The sequence below is a fragment of the Meriones unguiculatus genome, chromosome 6 (assembly GCF_030254825.1).
Source record: "Meriones unguiculatus strain TT.TT164.6M chromosome 6, Bangor_MerUng_6.1, whole genome shotgun sequence".
NCBI lineage: Eukaryota > Metazoa > Chordata > Mammalia > Rodentia > Muridae > Meriones > Meriones unguiculatus.
In genome coordinates, this window is record NC_083354.1 from 47,396,030 (window position 1) to 47,415,987 (window position 19,958).

The 19,958-nt window shown below is 44.0% G+C and overlaps 1 protein-coding gene across 8 annotated transcripts in view; it reads left to right on the plus strand.

The window, feature by feature from the left end:
• Nucleotides 1–19,958, plus strand: part of Tmem108 (transmembrane protein 108) — a 265,163-nt gene that overhangs the window by 145,607 nt on the left and 99,598 nt on the right. For 6 of the 8 annotated variants that reach the window (XM_060385400.1, XM_060385395.1, XM_060385397.1 and 3 more), the window contains one exon: nucleotides 1,610–1,695. In XM_060385400.1, coding sequence (XP_060241383.1) covers nucleotides 1,656–1,695 — 40 coding nt within the window. In that variant the 5' untranslated portion in view covers nucleotides 1,610–1,655. The remainder of the gene's footprint in view (nucleotides 1–1,609; nucleotides 1,696–19,958) is intronic. The other 2 variants (XM_060385396.1, XM_060385401.1) reach the window with 1 other exon arrangement.

Here is a 19,958-nt window from a genome sequence, read left to right on the forward strand (position 1 = left end):
TTCAGGGAGAGGGTGTGATGTAGAGTTCCCATTTGGGAGTAAATGGGACTAAATCTAATCATTCTTCTCTACACATTGATCAGTTGTGAGTCTCTGTATCAGTCACCACCGTCTACTGCCAAAGAGAGATTCTTTGGTAAGGGCTCACCAGCTCCTTGTATACATTAAAGGCAGAATTTTATGATATATGAATTATGTCTCAATTTTAAAAAGATAGGAAGGCAAGTTAGTTCTACTTGGGGTGTTATAAGAAAATGAAAACCTGGCATGCCGGTAGAAAATAACCAAAGTATATAAATTCTAACTTTTTAAGATAAATGACTACTAAGCAGACAAAATGCAAATTAAAGCAATGAGATGGAATATATGCTTACCTGCAAACATAAAAAGAACTTCTGAGCTTCCATTCTTGGGTAGAATGTAGTCTAAATGGATCTTCTAAGATACTGATTCTAAAAAGAAAATGCAGTTTCTCCAAAGCCTTATGTTGTATCCATGCAGTTTCCTTTCTAGGAACTTCTCTTAAGTAAATATTTGCTGCTTAAATAGCAGGTAGTAAAGTCCTGTTGACACAGCAGCATGCTTCTGCTAGGGAGAAAAGTCAAAGTGAGTAGTATAGAAAACATGACAGCCATGTGACACGCATATGCAAAGTCCAGAGAGATGCACTTCAAAATCTCAGTGATTGCCTCATGTTAGCAAGATGACATAATTTATCTTTTCTTTATTATTCTTATCTATTTTTTCAGTCAACTATGTTTTCCATATACTCCATAACATCATCCTTTATAATAAAAATTCACTTCTATCTTTTCTTACTTTTAAATGTCATTTACTCGTTTTATTTTCTTTGTTCGAAACAAGGTCCTGATATGTAGCTCAGGCTAGCCTTGAACTCTCCCTCCTGCCTTCTGAGTGCCAGAATTACAGGTGTGCGCCACCATGCCCAGCTAATAAATTCATCTTGCATCCTACATTTTCAGGTGTGAGAAAGCTAGCAGGTTCTTGCATTGGTTCAGTTGAATCCCTCTGCAGGAATACGACTAGAAAAAAAAAACCAAAAATCCTTGCTTTTCTCTTAAGACAAGAGCAGTGGTTCTCAACCTTCCTAATATCATGACCCTTAATAGAGTTTCTTATGTTGTAGTGACCCCCAACCATGAAAAAATTTTTGTTGCTCCTTTGTAACTGTAGTTTTGCTACTATTATGAATTGTAATGTAAATACCTGTGTTTTCCAATGGTCTTAAGCGACCCCTATGAAAGGATCAGTCGACCACCAAAGGGGTCAGGACTGACAGGACTAGGCTGGACTTGACCACAAACTAGAAAGTCATAAGATCTATGGAAAGCCCCCAACACCAGGTTTTTTACTGCCCATAGGGGTTGTCTTTGGGGCAGGGGTGGAAGGTGGTTATAGGGGTTAAAAATTTGGTCAAAGGCTCAGTGGTAATTGTTTAATATGGAACATTATAAATTAAACTGGCTTTTAAAGAATTTTCTATTTCAACTGCAGCTATGTATGCGTTGCCATGCTTACATTCAAATGGAATTCTTCTCATTAGGAATTCGTGTCCCCGGCGTAACAATTTCTTCTCCCATTTTCCTAGACAGAATCATGAATAAACTGGAGGATAAGCAGGACCAGATGATACCATGAAGAGAAGTTTACAGGCCCTCTATTGCCAACTGTTAAGTAAGTTCATGCTGCATTCATTGTTTACCTGGGACAGGCCGAGGGCATCATTCACTGAGCGTCAGGATCGTTGTGGGGGAAGACTGGGGCTGTGCCATTCTCTCTCTGCCTCATCTGGATAAGCCACCAAGCATCAGGTTGCTCTCATGTCTCACACATCTAATCATACTCTAGGCCGCATCGTAATCCTAGTGTGCCTTAAGTATCACGAATTCAAGATGCACACCAAAAACATTATTGTTGCTTCTTCCATGGTACACCGTAAGGTGTTTGCTGTATGGCCGGGTGCTGAAATGGTAGATCTCATTTCCTGAATTTTTGTCACGTGGACCCCGACACAGTCTTCGGCCTGGAATATTACACATAACGGTGCATGATTCTCAAGAGGGAGGGCTATAAATGTGGCTTCTTAGTCTTGTGTCAGAATAAGGAGTGCGTGAGTATGGCTTAATGTGTGTTGCTCACATGACTTGGGGTTGTGGCATAAAGAACACTAATGACGGCACCTCGGGTGGGCATCGCTACTGAGCTGAATGTAACGACCAGTCCTGGTCTACGCTGGTGATGCCAGACAAACACATGGCACGGCAGATGCTGGTCACTCTGAGGACTTCCAAGCCCCTGAGTTAGAAACCTCAAGTCTGGAGCCCATTGTATCTGTCTAGCCTGGTGGGGGAGGCAGAGGGGAAGATGGGTCTCTCCTAGAGCGAGGGGTGCCTGACTTTTGCTGAGAGAAGAAAATGAATCAAATGAAAGCAATTGAGATGCAAATCACTAGGCAGCGGACCCACAGAGCTTCGGGCTTGGGTTAGATTGTTGTAGAGTGTGCAAAGCACCTTATCTGCACAGTTTTGAGCCAAGCATTTTAATTGGCTCGTTTCTTCCACCAAATTCTAATTTTTAATCTCAGAAACTCAGAAAGCTAGGTTAGACCGCTGGAAAGTTGCCAAACCTTATAAGGACCCTCTTCTGATTTTTGTTTGTTTTCTGTGTGTTCTGTGGGACCCTAGGGTTGCTCACTTCCTTCCTTTTTTTCTTTCCTCCTCATTTTTTTTCTTTCTTGTTTTTTAAATAATAAGATTATTTTTTAGAGAAGGCGCTTTGCAGATTGTAGAGGCTATGTTATAAAGGAGGGATTAAGTCTGCCCTGATGGGAAAGGGGACCTATGAAAGATAAATCGCCCCCAACACACACACACACTCAAAGAAGAGGAGGTAGGCTTCACTGCAGGAAAACCAGAGCATAGCAGAACTGCTCGCCAGATGTGAAAGGTAGAAAAATGTTTGAGGAATCACTTATGCTGATTGCATGTCCCAAGTCTACATGTTCCTTAAAGCCCTGTATTATCTGAAAGGCATCGGATAAATTACTCTACCGTTTGTAGTTAGGCCGAATGCTACAGTGTCCATTTTTCTAAACTGAGCACTAAAAAAGCCAGAGAGGTTAGCTATCACCTGGACAGCCACTGGCTGTTCTTCTTACCATCTACATCACCTCTCCCCTTCTCCCCACTCCTCTTGAGTATAAATTTAGTAAGAGATCACATGTCAGTCAGGTGGGGGTGACACATGCCTTTAATCCCAGGCAGGTCGATCTCTGAGTTTGAGGCTAGCCTGGTCTACAGAGCAGGTTCCAGGACAGCCAGGGCTACAAAAAGAAATCCTGTCTCAGAAAGAAACAGAGACAGAGAGACAGAGGGAGATCACCTGTCTTCTATTGCTGAGAACCTGATCTCATCCCTGGGTAGTCAGACTGAAGGTTCCACCAGTGTAGTGGAGATGGCTGGAGAAGGGTTGATGATTAAGCAGTCTGCTGTGCACCCTTTGGCCAAGGATGTAATTGAAATTGCCACTGGGCATAACATCCCTGCTTTATTAAATTGTGGTGATAAATATGATCAGGTATTTTGTTCTTTGTTTCTCCCCTGTGAGACCAACATTTCTTTAGCAGTGCCATCTCATAGATGAGGAGAGACTATTTTTGGTTGGTGGTATTGGGAACTGAAAGCAGGACCTTGTACATGCCAAGCAGGCATTCTGCCTCAGAGCTAATACTTATCCTCATTAGCCAACATTATCTTTATTGTTATTTGTAGGGCTTAGGGTTGAACCACAAGCCTTGCACATGGCAGGCAGGTATTTGAAATCATCACCAATCTCAGAATCCAAATGTCTCCCCAGTCCATGGATGCTTTATGGAGTTCTAGAACCAGCAAGGTGGCTTAGCAGGTAGAGACGCTTGTTGCCAAGCTTGGTGACATGAGTTCAATCCCTGGGACACCCGTGATAGAAAGATAGAACAGGGTCTCAGAAGTCCTTATGCGTGACAGGCTTTCTCGTTCTTTTTTTTCTCTCTCCCTCATTATTCCCCCTCTCTTTCTCTCTCTCTCTTGCTCTCTCTCATATAAACACACACACCAAGTAAATATAATAGAAATTTAAATCATAAACTATGAAAGCTAGAAATTTATTTATATATTTCGAAGGCAAGTTACAGTCAACTATAAAGGAAGAGGGAAATAACTGTGCAGGTGTTCCCATGAGGAAATATTAATGGACACACATCCTTCTGTATCCAGTAAGGAATCAAGAAGTTGACTTTGATGCGCCAGGAGACTGAGTTGGTTCTCTGCCATTTACTTCCTTTTAGAAAAGAGCGAAAGACAGAAGAAGAAGAAAGGAAAGTGTTAAGAGATGCTATTGCTAAATCTCAACAGATGTCAGTGGCCAGGGTGTGGCCATTTGCTGCCCCTTTCTTTCACCTTCTGGAAGGAGCTTTATTTTTTAGCTTATATGGAAATCGTGTACTCTCACAGCCAAAAGGAAGACCCTTTAGTAATGGCCACTCCATTTAGCAAATAGAGCCACCATGGCCATCCTGAGTGGATAAGCAGGTCCTGACCTGGCTGATGTGAGGAAGATGCTTAAGTGCCTCAGAGGCATGCTGGGAGTACTCTCCTGCCACCCCACCACACACCCGGCCTATGCTCAGTCACACCAGCTTTCTTTCTCTTACTGGTGCTTTACCCTGTTCTCTGCTCAGGCTTTTTTGAGAGCAGTCATTCATCCCTGCCTGGCATCAGTCATCCCTGCCTGGCATCAGTCATCCCTGCCTGGCATTCCTGGGCCCCGCTGTTCAGAGTCTAGCCAACATCCCCCAGAGGAGGCTGCACCCTAGGCTCTGTGTCACAGTTCCCCAAGTTCCGTGTGACATGCAGGTATCTGATGCTTCTCTTGACTGGATCTGTTTACCACTTACATGTCCCTTTGGACTGTCAGCTAAAAGCCAGCATAAGCTATTTTCAGCCTGCAAGAATTCCTGGCCCTTGAGTTTCCCCTACCCCCACCCCAAGACAGCGGCATTACTAGACAGAGGAGCATCGAGCAGGCTGTTAAATGGTCAGAGAGAACCACAGTCATGACGTATGTCACGTGTATTCCCAGACATTCAACACAAGCCATGTAGCTTGTTTAAATTTCTTCTGGTAGCTGCATTTGAAAAAAAAAAAAATTACAAGTGAAAAGAAATGAGTAAAACCAATTCAAACAGCACATTCTCTAAATTTACTACAATGTACGGCGGCCTTACATGGCTCCGGTCCCAGAACCCTTAGTAGGGGCAACAAGGGAATGGAGAAAAGTTGGACATATGGGCACATGAACCCAAAAGCTGGGATTGGGCGTCCGGGCCCTCTGATGGCAAAGTCACAGAGGGTGCTCAGCATGTTCATCCTATGTAATTGCATGGGGAGGACGGGTTATTGCTTAGAGCTGGTGGGGGCAGGGCTGTGCACAGGTAACCAAGAGGCTGAGGTTGGTACAGACAGCTGAAGAAGGATGTGGGTTTAGCTAATCTTGGTAGAAGTAGTCTCCATAGGGGAGCAATCTTCAGGCCTCACCCATCCAGGAGGAAAAAGTTAGAAAGGTACGGTGTACATTTTCTGCACATAGCATCAGCATTTGTACCAGAACCACAGGAAGGCCCTATGACCCCTCCGGGCTCTGCCTGGGGAAGGCTTTGCCACCCCAGTGGGGCTGAGCCACTGAGGTGCTGACAATGCTGTGTTCCTGTCAAAGAATGCACATTCTCCCGGGGCTTCACTCATTCCCTCCACCAGGGCATCCAAAACGTTATTTCCATATGAGATCAGTACTAAAGAGTGGCTCGTCATTTTGTCTCTCTGCCACCACATGCTCATACCAGTTCTTTGAAATCTCATGGACAGTTTACAGTTACATCATATTCCACTTTGAATATACTAAATTTTTGTCAGACGTATTTTAGAGGTCATAAAATTGTTAGTTTTCAGCGGCACTTCTGGGGAGATGGTTCAGAGAGTAAAATGCCTTGTCTCTCAAGTACAAGGACATGAAACTATCCCAGCATCCATGGGGAATAAAACCCAGGCATGGCAATCCATGTTTTAATCCCAGAGCTGGCAGAATAGACACAGGAAGATCCCCTGTGCTCACTAGCTGGCTAATCTAGATAATTAGTGAGCTCCAAGTTCAGTGAGAAACACTGTCTCAAAACACAAGACAGAATGATAGAAGAAAATCACCAGCATCAACTCCTGGCCTCCCTGGGCACACACACAAGTACACACACATGCTCCCAAATACTTACATGCGCACACACACAAACATATGCATACATATGTTCATATATACAAACACATGTATGATGTAAAATTGATAGTTGGAAGAGTATGTTTTTAACCGTAATTTCTTATAACCAGATTGGTTATCAGTTTTAAATTTTAAATGGATTAAAATTAAGGGAAAATTTTAAAATTGGTCCCTCTGTTACACTAGCAACATTTTAGGTCTTTGTCGGTTGCTTCAGACTATTGGTTGTGAAGGCCCCTTAGCTCCTTCCACCTTGTCTCACTGTGTTGGAGGACAGAGTCCCACATAGGCAGAACCCCTGGTCCTGTGTCTATAGCCTGTCAACTTCTTGGCTGACATGTGAAGAGAGAAGTGGAGAAATGATTTTTAAGACCTTGTGAGCCCGTTGTTTCATTCTGGTTTGTTCTGAAAAAGGCAAAGCTAAGGCCCCCACAAGGTCCGTGTGCTGTAGTCATCCAGGGCCAAACACAAAACAGCCCTCTGGAAGCATCGCCCAAGGCCAAGAAGAGAGAGAGAGAGACCCACAGAGCAGGGCATGGTCCAGAGGCCTCATACCCACACCATGGAGGCACAGGGGGCTTCTCTGAACAGGAAGGGAGATTTCTCAAGTCACTGCAAGGCCCTGTCCGGAAGAGGTCCATTGTTAAGGAGAGGGCTTGGTAGGCCCCACCCCTTCAAGCAAAGCCTCTTCATGTCAGCCCCTCCTGGTTTTCCTGCCATGTGCTCGTTCCGCTAACAACTCCAGAAAATACTATTTCATGATGTGTATGTCCCTCGGGAGGAGAACAAGGGTCAGTGTTATGTTCTGAGTCATTGATGTCACAGGCTTCTGTCATGGCTCTAAGTTAATTACCAAATGACAGTTCCCCTCAGCTAAAGGCATTAGCGGACTAACTCTGATTGAGATGTCTAGTGCTGCATGCCCAGCTCTCCAGGGTGTCTGCCATAGACAAGAGCTGAAGTTACAAGGAGTTGAACTTTCACAGAGAGAGCTCCCGAAGAAAGAGCTCTTCCCCAGTGGACCGAACCGTCAAGAATGGACTCCCTAGAGTCAAACTTTAGAACCTTCTCTATAACTCCTGGGCAGACGAGTAGGTTCCTTTCTGTTTTCGCTATATTTTAGCACGCTGTTTTTCAAAGACAGTTCTACACAGCCCGGGCTGATCCCAAACTCAAGGTATTTTTCCTGCCTCAGACCCCTAGGAGCTAGGATTACAGGCATGTATCGCTGCATGGCTTCCTTTGGGAGGAGGTAGAAATGGGTGTCCTACGTAGACTAGGAACTTGAACTCAGATGAGACTAACCTTGAACTCCTGATCACTCTGCCTCAGTGTCTGAAACTCTTAAAAGAAAAACATTTAATGGGGCTGGCTTACAGTTTCAGAGGTTTTAGCCCATTATTATCGTGACAGGAAGCATGGTAACATACAGCCAGACAGTTCTACATCTTGATCAGCAGGCAGCAGGAACAGACAGTGAGCCACTGAGCCCAAGCTTGCGCTTCTAAGAGCTCAAAGCCCACCCCCTCATGACACACTTCCTCCAACAAAGCCTCACATACTCCGGTAAGGCCACCATTCCTAATAGTGCCACTCCCTATGAGCCTCTGGGGGCCATTTTCTTCAAACCCCTACATTCTGGATCCTGTGCAGCACATCAGCTTCAACATGCTTTAACAAAGAACCTAGTCTGTGTTAGACATGATACTTAGAATGAAAAGACATGAGGCCGGGTGGAGTATAATAGCTCAGAAACAGAGCGCTTGCCTGTCATGTGAGAGAGACGCTGGTTTCAGTCTCTCAGCAGGCATGGAGACATATGCCCTGACCTTAGAGCTTGTAACCCAGCAGAGAGAGAGGCTTCACAAAAGAACTTCAGCACAAACATTATTGTTGTCCCTCCCCAGACAGAATGCCTGCTAGATAGCTCTGTGGGAAGCTCCGAGACTATAGATGCAAGGTATACTTTTCACCCTCCAAAAGCTTATGACCAAGAGGACAGGTACAGAATATGAAGGCAAATGATGCCACATTATAAGATATGGTTAAAAAAAAAAAAGACACAGATCAAGCTTTTTCTGAAATCCCTTAACTAGTGAAAAAAGGCAACATATGGATCCACTTTCTGATCCTTCGGTGTATTTTTCCTTGGTTCCAAACTTGGGAAATGGCAAGTATTACTTCCCCAAAACCAACATTGTAAGTGACAGGAAAAGCCTTTCATACTTAGCAAGCTGTTTCCCATCCAATATACACTGACTCGTGACAAGCCTGGTGATGGATATCTCTGGCGATAGATGTCACTTTATTATCATGTTATTATTAAGGAAACATCAAGCCAGGTATGGTGACATACACATGTAATTCCAGCACTGAGGAGGTGGATGCCAGAAAATGAGGAGTTCAAGGTCCTCCTCAGCTCTGTATTGATAGGCAGGCTGGGTTATCTGAGACGCTGTGGCAGGAGATGGATGGAAAGGCAAAACCAAGAAGCCAAGTGTCATGCCCAGGACAGCAGAACTGGAAGGAACTTACCGTGCCGTCTGTCTCCAAGCCCAGATTCCTCCCACAACCCCACACTCTTCCCACCTCACAGCTCTCGCAATGGAATATTGCACAACCCCCTGGAGACAGTGAAGCCCCCCGAATGGGTTTATTCTAACACCTCTGGCAGCTCCAACCAATAAACTCCTCCAGCCTTCCTTTTGCAATCTGTCGTAGCTTGTTTTAGCAGCCTGGTGGTTGGTCATGTTGTCCCCACTCCCACCAAACAGCAGGATAGAAACACTGACTCTGAAGTCAGATGTTGGCTGGGCAATATTTGTGACCTAAAGGCATCGGGCCATTTCTTTTGTGAGCTGAGGAATCTTTAGCGCTTCTTTTTTTTTTTTTGTTTTTTTTGTTTTTTTTTTTTTTTTTTTTTTGTTTTTTGGTTTATAAACTCAGGTTGTGCCATCCTTATGTCTATATTTTTAGAAGCCCTAGGTTATTATAGAAACTGTGAAAGGGAGTGGGAAAAGAAATCTGGCTCCCAACGTAACATCCCCTTAATTATTTCTTGGATTAAATCTGCCTCCATCCAGCCCTCAGCAGAGGCCGTGCCTGCCCCTGCTGCTGAATGAAGCGCCCATCCTTGTGAGGTTGCTGAGGGAGGTCCTGGGTGACGGGAGAAGCTTCACGTCATTGCTGGCCTTCCGCATCATCTGGTTGGTTCTGGGTACCAGCTGGGTCTGAGTAATAAAGGGCAGAAAGGCCATAGAGAAGGGTGGATAGCTGGCGTTCCTCCCTTCCACCACCTCGGATTTCCTCCTCATTTTTTTCCCCATTAGCAGGGCCAGTCTTCAACAGCCCTTAGAAACCCACGGTAAGCTCAGCTCAGAGTTTCCTGCTGAGTCTCCGAGGAGGTCTTCTTCCTCGGGGACAACGATCCGCCCTCCCCTAAGCCCTCAGCACTGAAGGTCTTCCCAGGCTGCTCACCCTGTCACGGGGGGAGCGGACGTGCCTTGACTCTTTGGGTGTGGCCTGAACTCAGACTCCTCAGCAGAGCTGGTTTTACTGGCGCAGATTAAGGTTGAATGTTCTAGGCCCTCTTGGACATCATGGGTGTGATGTCACCAGCAGCACTGTCTGCAGCCAGGTTCTTTCCCTTCTGCATGGTCTCAGCCCTTCCATATCCTCAGTGCCCTGGCTCCATGCTTGGATCCCTTGGCTCACTGTTCCTGTAGTGTGTAGTATTTGAAAAGCGAAAATTACTTCTTTCTTTTTTCTTTTCTTTTCTTTTCTTTCCTTTTCTCTTTTCTTCTATTTTTTTTACATTTGTCCCTCCAGGAGAAGTTTAATAAGGCTCAGTGAAGAGAAAGAAAGTAATAAATGCTTCACGAAGCGAGGTTTGCTGGCGCACACCTGTGATCCCGGTGCTCAGGAAACTGAGGCACTGGGTTTCAGGCCATAACAATAAATAACCTGTCTCAAAAACAAACCAATGATATTAAATAAGCCTAGAGTCCCAGAGTAAAGAAATAGAAAAGGAAATTAGGAAATCATGAAAGATCACGAAGCTCAGCATTGGTATAAATATGAGCAGATGGAGAAGTTTTTGAACCATCCTCAGTCTTACAGTTACAGCTCATAACAACATGGAGAGTTTTACGTCATCGTTTTGATTTGCTATTCAATAAATTTACCGTAATAGAGTTAGAGTCCTCAGAGACCCACTGGATATAGTCTGGAAGTGCCAATGGTTTGACATTTGAGGAATTGCACACATCTTGCAGAAAACCCTTGATTGGCCCCTGAGGCTTTCTCTGCTTACAGCACAATTTGTTACATGCACAGAATCTGAGACTCAGCGACGTCTCTGCTCATTGTATTTACGTATTTAGATCAGAAAAACTCTGGAGAAAGAAGCCACACCTCAGTGATGCGTTTTCAAGTTCAGCAAAAGCACCTACACTAATGAAATCAGCTCCTGAGTGTTCTGTTGCCATAGCTACTCCGTTGCCATGGCTACTCTGTTGCCATGCAAGATAGCCCTGAGCATCCTTTTCCTGCAACTGATGACATTTCAGGCTATGGACTCTGCTATCAGAGGCTCCATTTTCTTAAATTCTCTTTTGTACTAGATACATTTTCTTTTAAGGAACAAAGAGCTTTTAAACTCACAGTTACGTGAGTGATTAATGTGCATGCAGTAGAACACTTTAGTAGGAAAAATAAATTTCAGTTTATGAAAAATACAGTAGCTGTATATTTTTAAGCCTCAAAAACATGGCTTCTTGGAGTGTCAGTACAGTAATCTAGAAATTGAAGCCTCAGGCTCATGCGTACACAGGACTGTGTTTCATGGCAGGCTTCTAACAGTGCCCTCCCGGGGTCAGCCAGTCCACTGCAAACAGTTAGCAGGAGTTTATCAGTAGAATTTTTCAGTGTGTTTTCAGATTATCAAATGAGTATGTAGTGGGTGTGGTCAGACTACAGTAAGCTCTGTGCCTTTCCTGCTTCTGCAAGGTGTCATGATGGGGTAAAGCATCACCTTGAAGTCTTTAACTGCAAGTGTGAGATATATATATAATTGTATATTTTATATATGATATATATATATATATATATGGCCATCTTCTCAACCCTGATATACTTTATCTCTGTTTTCTTCTTTTTTCCTCTCATCTTGAAAAGCAGACTCATTTGGTTTGGAGTCATTGGTTTAAGAATTACAGAGCACATTCCTTGCGCAAGAAGCCCTGGGCTATTGTTTGCTTGTTTACTTTAAGGGCTCATTATTGGCTCTGCAGCCCTACTGAGTTGTAGTCGTGGGGTGGTGACCTTCCAAGATAAAAAGTCGGTGCACAGCCAGCAATTACTGTAACACTCAGATCAGCCAAGATATGCATGCATTCATTCAGCAAACATTTGAGGACTCTCATAGACTCTGTATAAAATCCTGTGTCCAAGTGCAAACAGATCAATTCTTAACCTTTGAGGAAAAGGCAGCTTTAAAAGTTACTCTTTTCCAAAGCAGATTTTCATAGGCACTTACAAGAACTTATTATGGAGTGTCAGGAAAAAAAAAATTCATGCCAGGCATGGTGGCACACTTTAATCCAAGTATGAGGGAGGCAGAGGTAGGAGGATCTCTGATGAGTTCAAGGCCATCCTGGTCTGAATAGAAAGTTCTAGACCAGACAGAACTACATAGGAAGACCATATCATGAAAAATAAAGTTTAAAGTTTTTAAAGCTTCACACAGCCAGCCAGTAGATATTTGTTTGTTGTTTTTCTGTTTGGTTTTTATTTATTTTTGTCAGTAGACCATTGACTGTAACAACACCGAGACCACCAAAGCCTAAAATAAGAATTTATTTCTGTTATTTAAAAAAGTTCAATTTTCCTTGTTTAGTTTACAGTGTGTGTGTACATGTGTGCTATGGGATGTCTAGAGATCAGAGGACAACTATTGGATGTCCTCTCCAGATGTCTTGTGAGGACAGCTTGGGTTGTGAGGCTTGCACAGAAATGCCTCAACTTGCTGAGCCATCTCTCAAGTCCAGGAAGCTTTGTCACTTACTCACAAGTTGCAGTTCTGCCCCTGAGATGTGTTCGGGAACTGAAGCTTCCTCCATCTCATGATCCTACCCTCATCTATGCTTGACTGTGGGATCGTGTCAGAAAAGGAAGAGAGACCATGCTTGTCTCCTCCCTAGCCTTGAAGTGATACACATAAGTATCTGTTCCACCATGTGGATCTGATAGCACGGCCCCCTCCAGACACAGGAAGACTGGGACTGTGCATAGCTTGGCATCTGGTTTCCAATAACAAATCTACTATGAGAGGGAAACACGGATCATGAGTAAAAAGCTAATAATTTTTATATTCTTCCTATGAATCATAGAACTCTGGCCTAGAGTAAGTAATACACTGAGACAGCTTGTCAAATGCCAAACTTGTCTGACAGCCTGTAGTATGAAGAGAAATTAAGACCATTGACATGTCTCTGACAGCAAGTTCTAATCTGGTTGCCATGGAGCGCCTAAGCATTGTATCGTTATAATGGCTTCCTGTTACAGAGTTCTGTTGCCATCACTGTCATCATCAGCAAGTCTCCTGGTGTGGGTGGGTAACCAGGAAATCCACGAATGAGTGATTGGAAACAGCTTAATTGCAAGTTATAACAGACTCGTAGGGTAAATAGTACTTTTCTGCAGTTGAAAAGGAAATGGTGAGACATTTCAACTCTGCTGCATTCCCATTGAAATAGTGGGGAAAGCAGGAAATGCGGGATGAATAGAAATGGGGCCACTACCTAAGTTTATCCGTGTTGCATGCTGCACAACACAGGGACAGCGCTTACACTGCTGGCTGTGTTAGGGGGTTCTCCTGCAGTTATGTGACTAGTCAACAGAAGACCTGAATGAAAGTTTCAGCAGAGGAATAATTAGAAAAGTAGCAGCTTGTGGTTCCGCAATGGTAAGCTTGCTCAGCTGGTAACTTCCTTCTAGGTTTTTGCTGATGTTAGCTCTGATCTAGCCTTTTCTTGAAACCTTTGGCTTTCCTGTTCAGATGGGATGGTGTCTTGGGACTCAGGAGCCCAGGAACCAACCACACAGCTCTAAGGTGGGAAGATATACCAATGGAAGGACATCCTGAGATATGACGCAGCCTTGAGGTTGCCCAGGGGAAGGGCATCCTGGAACACAGGACCCCCAGGAACCACACAGCTCTGAGAGAAGGCCTCCTGAGCAGAGGTGCTACAGCTCCCAAGGGAGGGTTTCCCCAATCCTAATTGAGCTGAGGAGCCTCATCCCCACTTCTTTTCCTCTTCTCTTCTGGGCTTCTTAGCCTCTTTCTATTAGAGTGTCACCAGGCAGAAAATTTCTTCAAAAGAGATTTATTGGAGGGATGAATCCAAGAGAGGAGCTATGAATCCAGGAGTGGCTGCCTCTGCTCCCAGGAGAAGACAGGAGACAACCGAGCAGACACAGACTTTATAAAGGATTTTTCAGAGGCGGAGCTTTCTAAGGCATAGCTTTCCAGAGTGAGGGTTGGTGGGATTTCACGTCCAGAGCTTGGGGAAGTTTAGGGATTGGTGGGTTTTCCTGTTCAGGGATTGGTGAGTTTTTGTTCAGACTTTTCACCTAAAATTATCGTAATCTGGCAGTGGTCCCCCGGAGGGGCTGGATAGCCTTTGTGACAGTGAGAGGCTGGAACTGCCATTATGACAGTTAGAGAGGTGGGGGGAGGGGCCTATTAACTCATGCCTCAAGGAGTTTACACAGGCTTGAACTCTAAGCTAAACAAAACAACTCTCCTTAACCAAACTCTGAACTTAAACTAAGGGGTCAGATTCCTGGTCCTGATCCCTGGCTATCAGGGCCAAACAACATAAAAGATTCCTGCTTCAGGGAGTAGCTAGTTTATACATTGTTGCCACAGAGATGGCCACAAAGTTCTCAGACTAGCTCCAGCTGGATACACCTTTCTCCTACTGCGTTCCCTGTACATAGCAACCTTAAAACTGAGGCCTCAGGTGCTGCCGCTTTCTCTGTGCCTTCAGCGTCTCAGTTTCTCCAGGAGTCTGATCTCAGGTCCCAGGCTATGGAGATTTAGCCAGCCACAACCACTTTGGGCTGTGGCTGAAGTATGCTGGAAGGCATAGAGAGGCCAGCAGCACACCCTGAAGCTCAGAGCACTCCTTTTAGGGACCACAAGGGGTCAACACCCAGGGGAGCTGGAATGCTGAAGAGGGGGCACCCAGGGAAAGATGTAGGAGAGGCCAAGAGCAAAACTTGAAGCAGCCTGGATGGGTGCTGAAGCCCCTCAGGCAGGGTCTGGACACTTTCCTACAAAGTGTACATTGTTAGCGAAGGGTAGTAACATAAAGCATCTGTGAGGAGGTCTTGCATCCCAGCAGCTACTGTAGGTTTCTATGGAGAGATGGAAGGTCAAGAGATGAGACCTCGCAGGAAGAGGGAGAAACCATGGACAGTGATGGGGGCATACAGTCTTGCCCTCCTGAGAACCATGTGGATGAACAGGAAACTTCTATGACCTCCAATCACTCATCTGAAATATGGGAGAATGGACAAGATCTCTGTATTCACTGATGACTACAGAGAACCTCACTCAAGAAAGTACAGCTTTGCCTATGAAATACAGTTCTGCGGTAGCTCATGGGTTCTAGTTCTGGCTCTGTTGGTGTCCTACTGTTGGCCCTCCTACCTCACTGAGCTTCACTGGACCGGTTTATAAAGCATTTTCATTTATTCACCTCATTAACCAGGGTTTCTGGAGAAAAAGAACCACTAGAATGAATATCTGTTAAAGGGAGATTATCAGGTCCTCTGTACAATGCTATCGGTCTACACCAGCCATGGCTGGATGCATGCAAGAAAGGTTGAGGACCTGGTAGCACCTCCGTCCACAGAAAACTGGATACCTCAGTGACCCAATCAGATGCCAAACACCTAGAAGGTTCCTGGAGAACCACTGGTCTTCAGTTGAGGCGGAAAGCTGAAGAAGCTAGGCGGAAAGCTGAAGAAGCTAGGCAAGCAGCTGAGCAGCAAGATGACCAGGGTAGGTGACCTTCCTACTAAGATATGAAGGCAACCAAGCTGGGAGAAGCATTTCCCTCAGACCTCCTTATATTTGGACCATCCTGAGAAGGTGCTGTCTGCAGTAAGGTCTTCCGACTTCAGTTAGCCTAACCAAGAAAATACCTCACAGGTTTGTCTGGGGCTTGCTTGCCTCATGCACGACTCTCACACCGTCATGCCTAACCTACGAAAGCAACAGCGAGTTTTTGTTTTTCCTGGGTGTCATCAGATCCATACACTGGGGATGTTTAAAAAAAAAATAAATCAGAAGAGGACTGTAAGTAAAGATGGCATGAGGTCTTCAATACTCAGGCCTCCTGTCGATGCTGCCTAGGAAACTCTGTTTCTTTCTGGATGTGGCCAGAGTCATGCAGAAAGCCGAAGCACAAGGCTAGCTGAACTGTACTCGGGCTGCAGGAGGGGGTCCCCAGTGCTGCTCATTAAGTTCACCTTTGTTCATTGTTGGCCAAGTTACCCCTTGGTTGGTTCTTAGTCATCCTAAGAAGTCTATGCTCTCGGTGTCTGGTGTGTGTCGCGCCAGTGCGGTCATTATGTATTTTAAAGCAGTTTGGTTTTAAAGAAAGTAATAGGCCTGACCTCACTGAGCTTCTGGTAAGTTCTGCAGAGTGTGCAAAGTCACCCATAGGAAACGTGAAAGACTAAATTGTAAAAATGTCAGCAGCATCAATGACAGTCACAGCTTGTCTGTGAAGGAAAATGTGTCAGTTCCCTCTAAAGAACACATAGAAGACATTTGGTGAGGTTAAATGACTATCCAGGAGAAGGTAGTGCCTGTGAGGGTGGCTGGGGGAGGGGAGGTCAATGTGTAGACATGTCATTGGCTGTAACTGACTTTGTCACAGCAGGAACTTCTCTTGAGCAGCTATAGCCCTGGGTAGACCCACTCTCACGTGACCTAGGTTTTTAGTTCAGAAAAGAATGTGCTGTGTGAGTAACTGTGCGGGTAACTTGAAGACCAGCCACCATATATGAAGAAGCTGAAACTGACAAGCCCGCCCAAGGTCCCAGCCACATCAAAATAAGCCACTGCATTATCCTGAGACCAGCCAGAAATGGTGATTTTCTTGTTAGGAAGGCATTCTCAAATAAGCAGCCTCCAGATGATTATGGATGAACTTCAGCCTTGTATAAGATCTCACCAAAAAGTTCCCCATTAGCCAGGAACAGTGGGTGGTGCACACCTGTAATCCTAGCACCTGGGGAGGCAGAGGCAGGCAGATCTCTGTAAGTTTGAGGCCAGCCTGGTCTACAGAATAAGTCCAGGACAGCCAAGGATACACAGAGAAACAAAAAAAAAAAAAAAAAAAAGTTACCCAATACATAATGAGTCAGCCAAATAAAGGCTTGATTGATTGATGGTAGCTGATTGGCTGATGACCTTGTTTTAAAAACATCAGATGTGCTGGGCATGGTGGCTCACATCTTTAATCCAGTACTCAGGAGGCAGAGCCAAGTGGTCTATAGGGTGAGTTCCAAGACATCCAGAGCTACAGGGAAAAAAAAAATCCTTGTCTTGAAAAACCAAAAGAAGAAAATTAAACAAAGAAAAAGAAAACCCTTCAGATATTAGAGTTGATTACCAGGTACCAAACATGAACTAGTTCATATTCTTACAATCCATAGCATTCTAATAAGCTACCCTGTGACTGAATGGCACGAATACTCTTTCTCTTGCTTGTGGATTTTGTGGGCTGGGAGCTCTGGGTACGGGGAAAATGGTTTGCCATGTCTGAGCCATCTCAGTCCTCAGCTGTGACCAGGAAGCTGCATTGGTTCACTAGGACTGTTGCAGAACTCTGCTGTTCATTCTGATCTCTGGTGGCTTATATTGATAAGGTTAGGACCTCAGCTGAGTTAACCAGCCTTTACCTCTTCACATGGTGGCTTGTCCCCAGGGTGTCCGTAGGAAGAACCAGGCAGGACCCAAGTGACATTTCCTAACCCAGCCTGAGTCACATAGCATCACTTCCATGGCATTCTAGAGGGGAGGGCCAGTGATCTTTTCCTCTTGGAAATTGCCAAAGCTCTGAGAGAGCACTTACCATAAGAAATATTGTTACAGCCATTCTAGAAAAAGGTGACCTGTCATGAAAAAAAAGTTAAATAAAAGATAGAATGAGGAGATATGAAATGATCTAAACTGACCAGCCAGGTTTGAAAAAGAATCAACCAGAACTTAATAGAATTAAACATGTAATCTGGCCAAGTGTGTTGGCACATACATGTAATCCCAGCACTGAGGAGGCTGAAGCATGAGGATCATGGCAAGCTGACGGTCAGCCTAGTCTATGTAGGAATTTCCAGATCATTCGGGACCACTTATATAAGAGGAAGGCCTACTGCATCTGTAATTGGGGGATCAAAAGAAAGAGAGAGAGAATAGAAGCTGAGTGTGGTGGTACATGCCTTTAAATCCAGCACTGAGAAACAGAGGTAGGCATATTTCTGTGAGTTTGAGAACAGCCTGGTCTCTGTAGAATTGCAGGACAGGCAGGGTTAACAATGGTGAGACTCTGTCTCAAAAAAAAAAAAAAAATGAGATGGTGGGGAAAAGAATAATGTGAGGACATAATAACTTGGAATATTTTCTAGAATATATGAAAGATACAAATAATATATAAATGTCCGGATTATGGGAACAAAGTGCCAAGAAAAGTATATAACAAAAGCTCTACTCCTGAACAGATGAGCAAGATAATCTCAAAACATGCCATAGGTAAAGACTCCTGATAAAGAAGCACTGTTTAAACTGACTGGTAACTTCTAATGAGTATCTTTAAAGTGTTTATAAGGTTAGGACTAAGGTGCTTGTGAAAGAACCTTTTAGATGGGAGGGCAACAGAAGCATTTCCACAGATGCACTTTGAGATATATTTTCCAAAGATACGCTTCCGAAAGAAGAAAAACATTTCCCAGAAGGAAGGTCTTAAATCAAGGAATACTCAAAACCAAGTGTGTTGGCAAACAAACCTTTAATCCCAATGCTTGGGAGACAGAGGCAGGAGGAACTCTTTGAGTTTGAGGCCAGCCTTGACTACATAGGAAGTTCCAGAACAGTCAAGGAGAACATAGAGCTACATAGACAAAACTTGACTTAAAAAAAAAAAAAAAAAAAAAAAAAAAAAAAAGGCAGCAATGAAACTGACAAGTGTGAAAGTAATTTTTTTTTCTTTATTGAGCAGTACAATAGTGTCTGGCCTGTGGGACTGATGAAAGGCAAGCCTATAGCATCCTGTAAAACCATGGCATTGAAAGCTGGAGGAATTGTAAGTCTTGTAAGTTCCTGTGTCATTCAAGAAGATGACAAATGCATTGATTTTCTTAGAGTGACATTGCCACAAAGGTAGCAAAATTACAAAGGAACCACTAAAATGTTAGAAATAAGATCCATTTTTCTAAACTAGTGAAATCTACTCACCAGAATAAGAATAGTAGAATTTTCAGAGTGTACAAGGACACAAGAAGGGAGAAAATGGGGCAGAGAGAAAGTTGGGTAAATGGGACAGTGCAGACATAACCCCAAATATCAAAAAGTACAATAAATATAAATGAAACAAACTAACCAATTAAGTGCCCCACTACTCATTTTATGAAAACATACCTTAGAGCAAAAAAAAAAAAAACAAAACAAAACAGAAAAGGATGAGAAATGGAAGTTCTTCAGTTAGTCTCATTGATGACCATGGTTGTAGAATTGCAGCTAGGTAGGAGGGGACAATGGAACATAATATCTACAAAGGACACCATGTCTGTCCTTTCAATGACATCTGTCACTCCTGACATCAAAATGCCTATAAGACACACCACATCTGCTGCTTACCTATCTCTAGGGTAGAGGCAACTGAAGTCTTGCTGCCTGTCTTTTGAGACTGTGTCTCTTAATATTCATGACGTGGGGCTTCTGCACAGTTCTTGCTTTATACAACAAACAACAGCACCTCTTCCAAGACCCAAGTTGTCACACTCTGGTGAGGAATGAAGCGCTTGTGAGCCTATCAAAGGATTAACTGTAGACTCGTAAAACATCCCAGAGTTGCAGGAGATGAGGTAGCATCATCAAGAATTTATCAAAGTGATTCATCTCCATTGCTGTGGACAGATTACATTCTCATTCTGTCACTGAGAGTTTATAGCTAGCCTCTCCGTCATTGCAGATGTATTATTAATAATCTTTAGGAAAGCAGGACATTGTCGCCGGATTCTGGGGCACTGCTTGAACAGTGGTACCTCAGTTCCTAGTAACAGTGTCTCTGGCAACTTGATCTTCTTGAAACAAAATCTGAAGAAATACTCTGTTTCTCCTTCCCTTTCTTTGGCTCCACTCATCCCTAATTTGATAATATGTTTGCATTAACAAATAAGGCTTCAGATTAAATAAAAACAAAACAAAACACTTTAATCTGCCTCTGCCGTCCTCCTTTTTGAGAGCCATTATCGAATAAAGAGACATCTGACATGAGAGACATTGGTGCCGGGATGAGTTTGTTGATCTAAACTGGGGCAGTCAGTACTGGGAAGCTGTA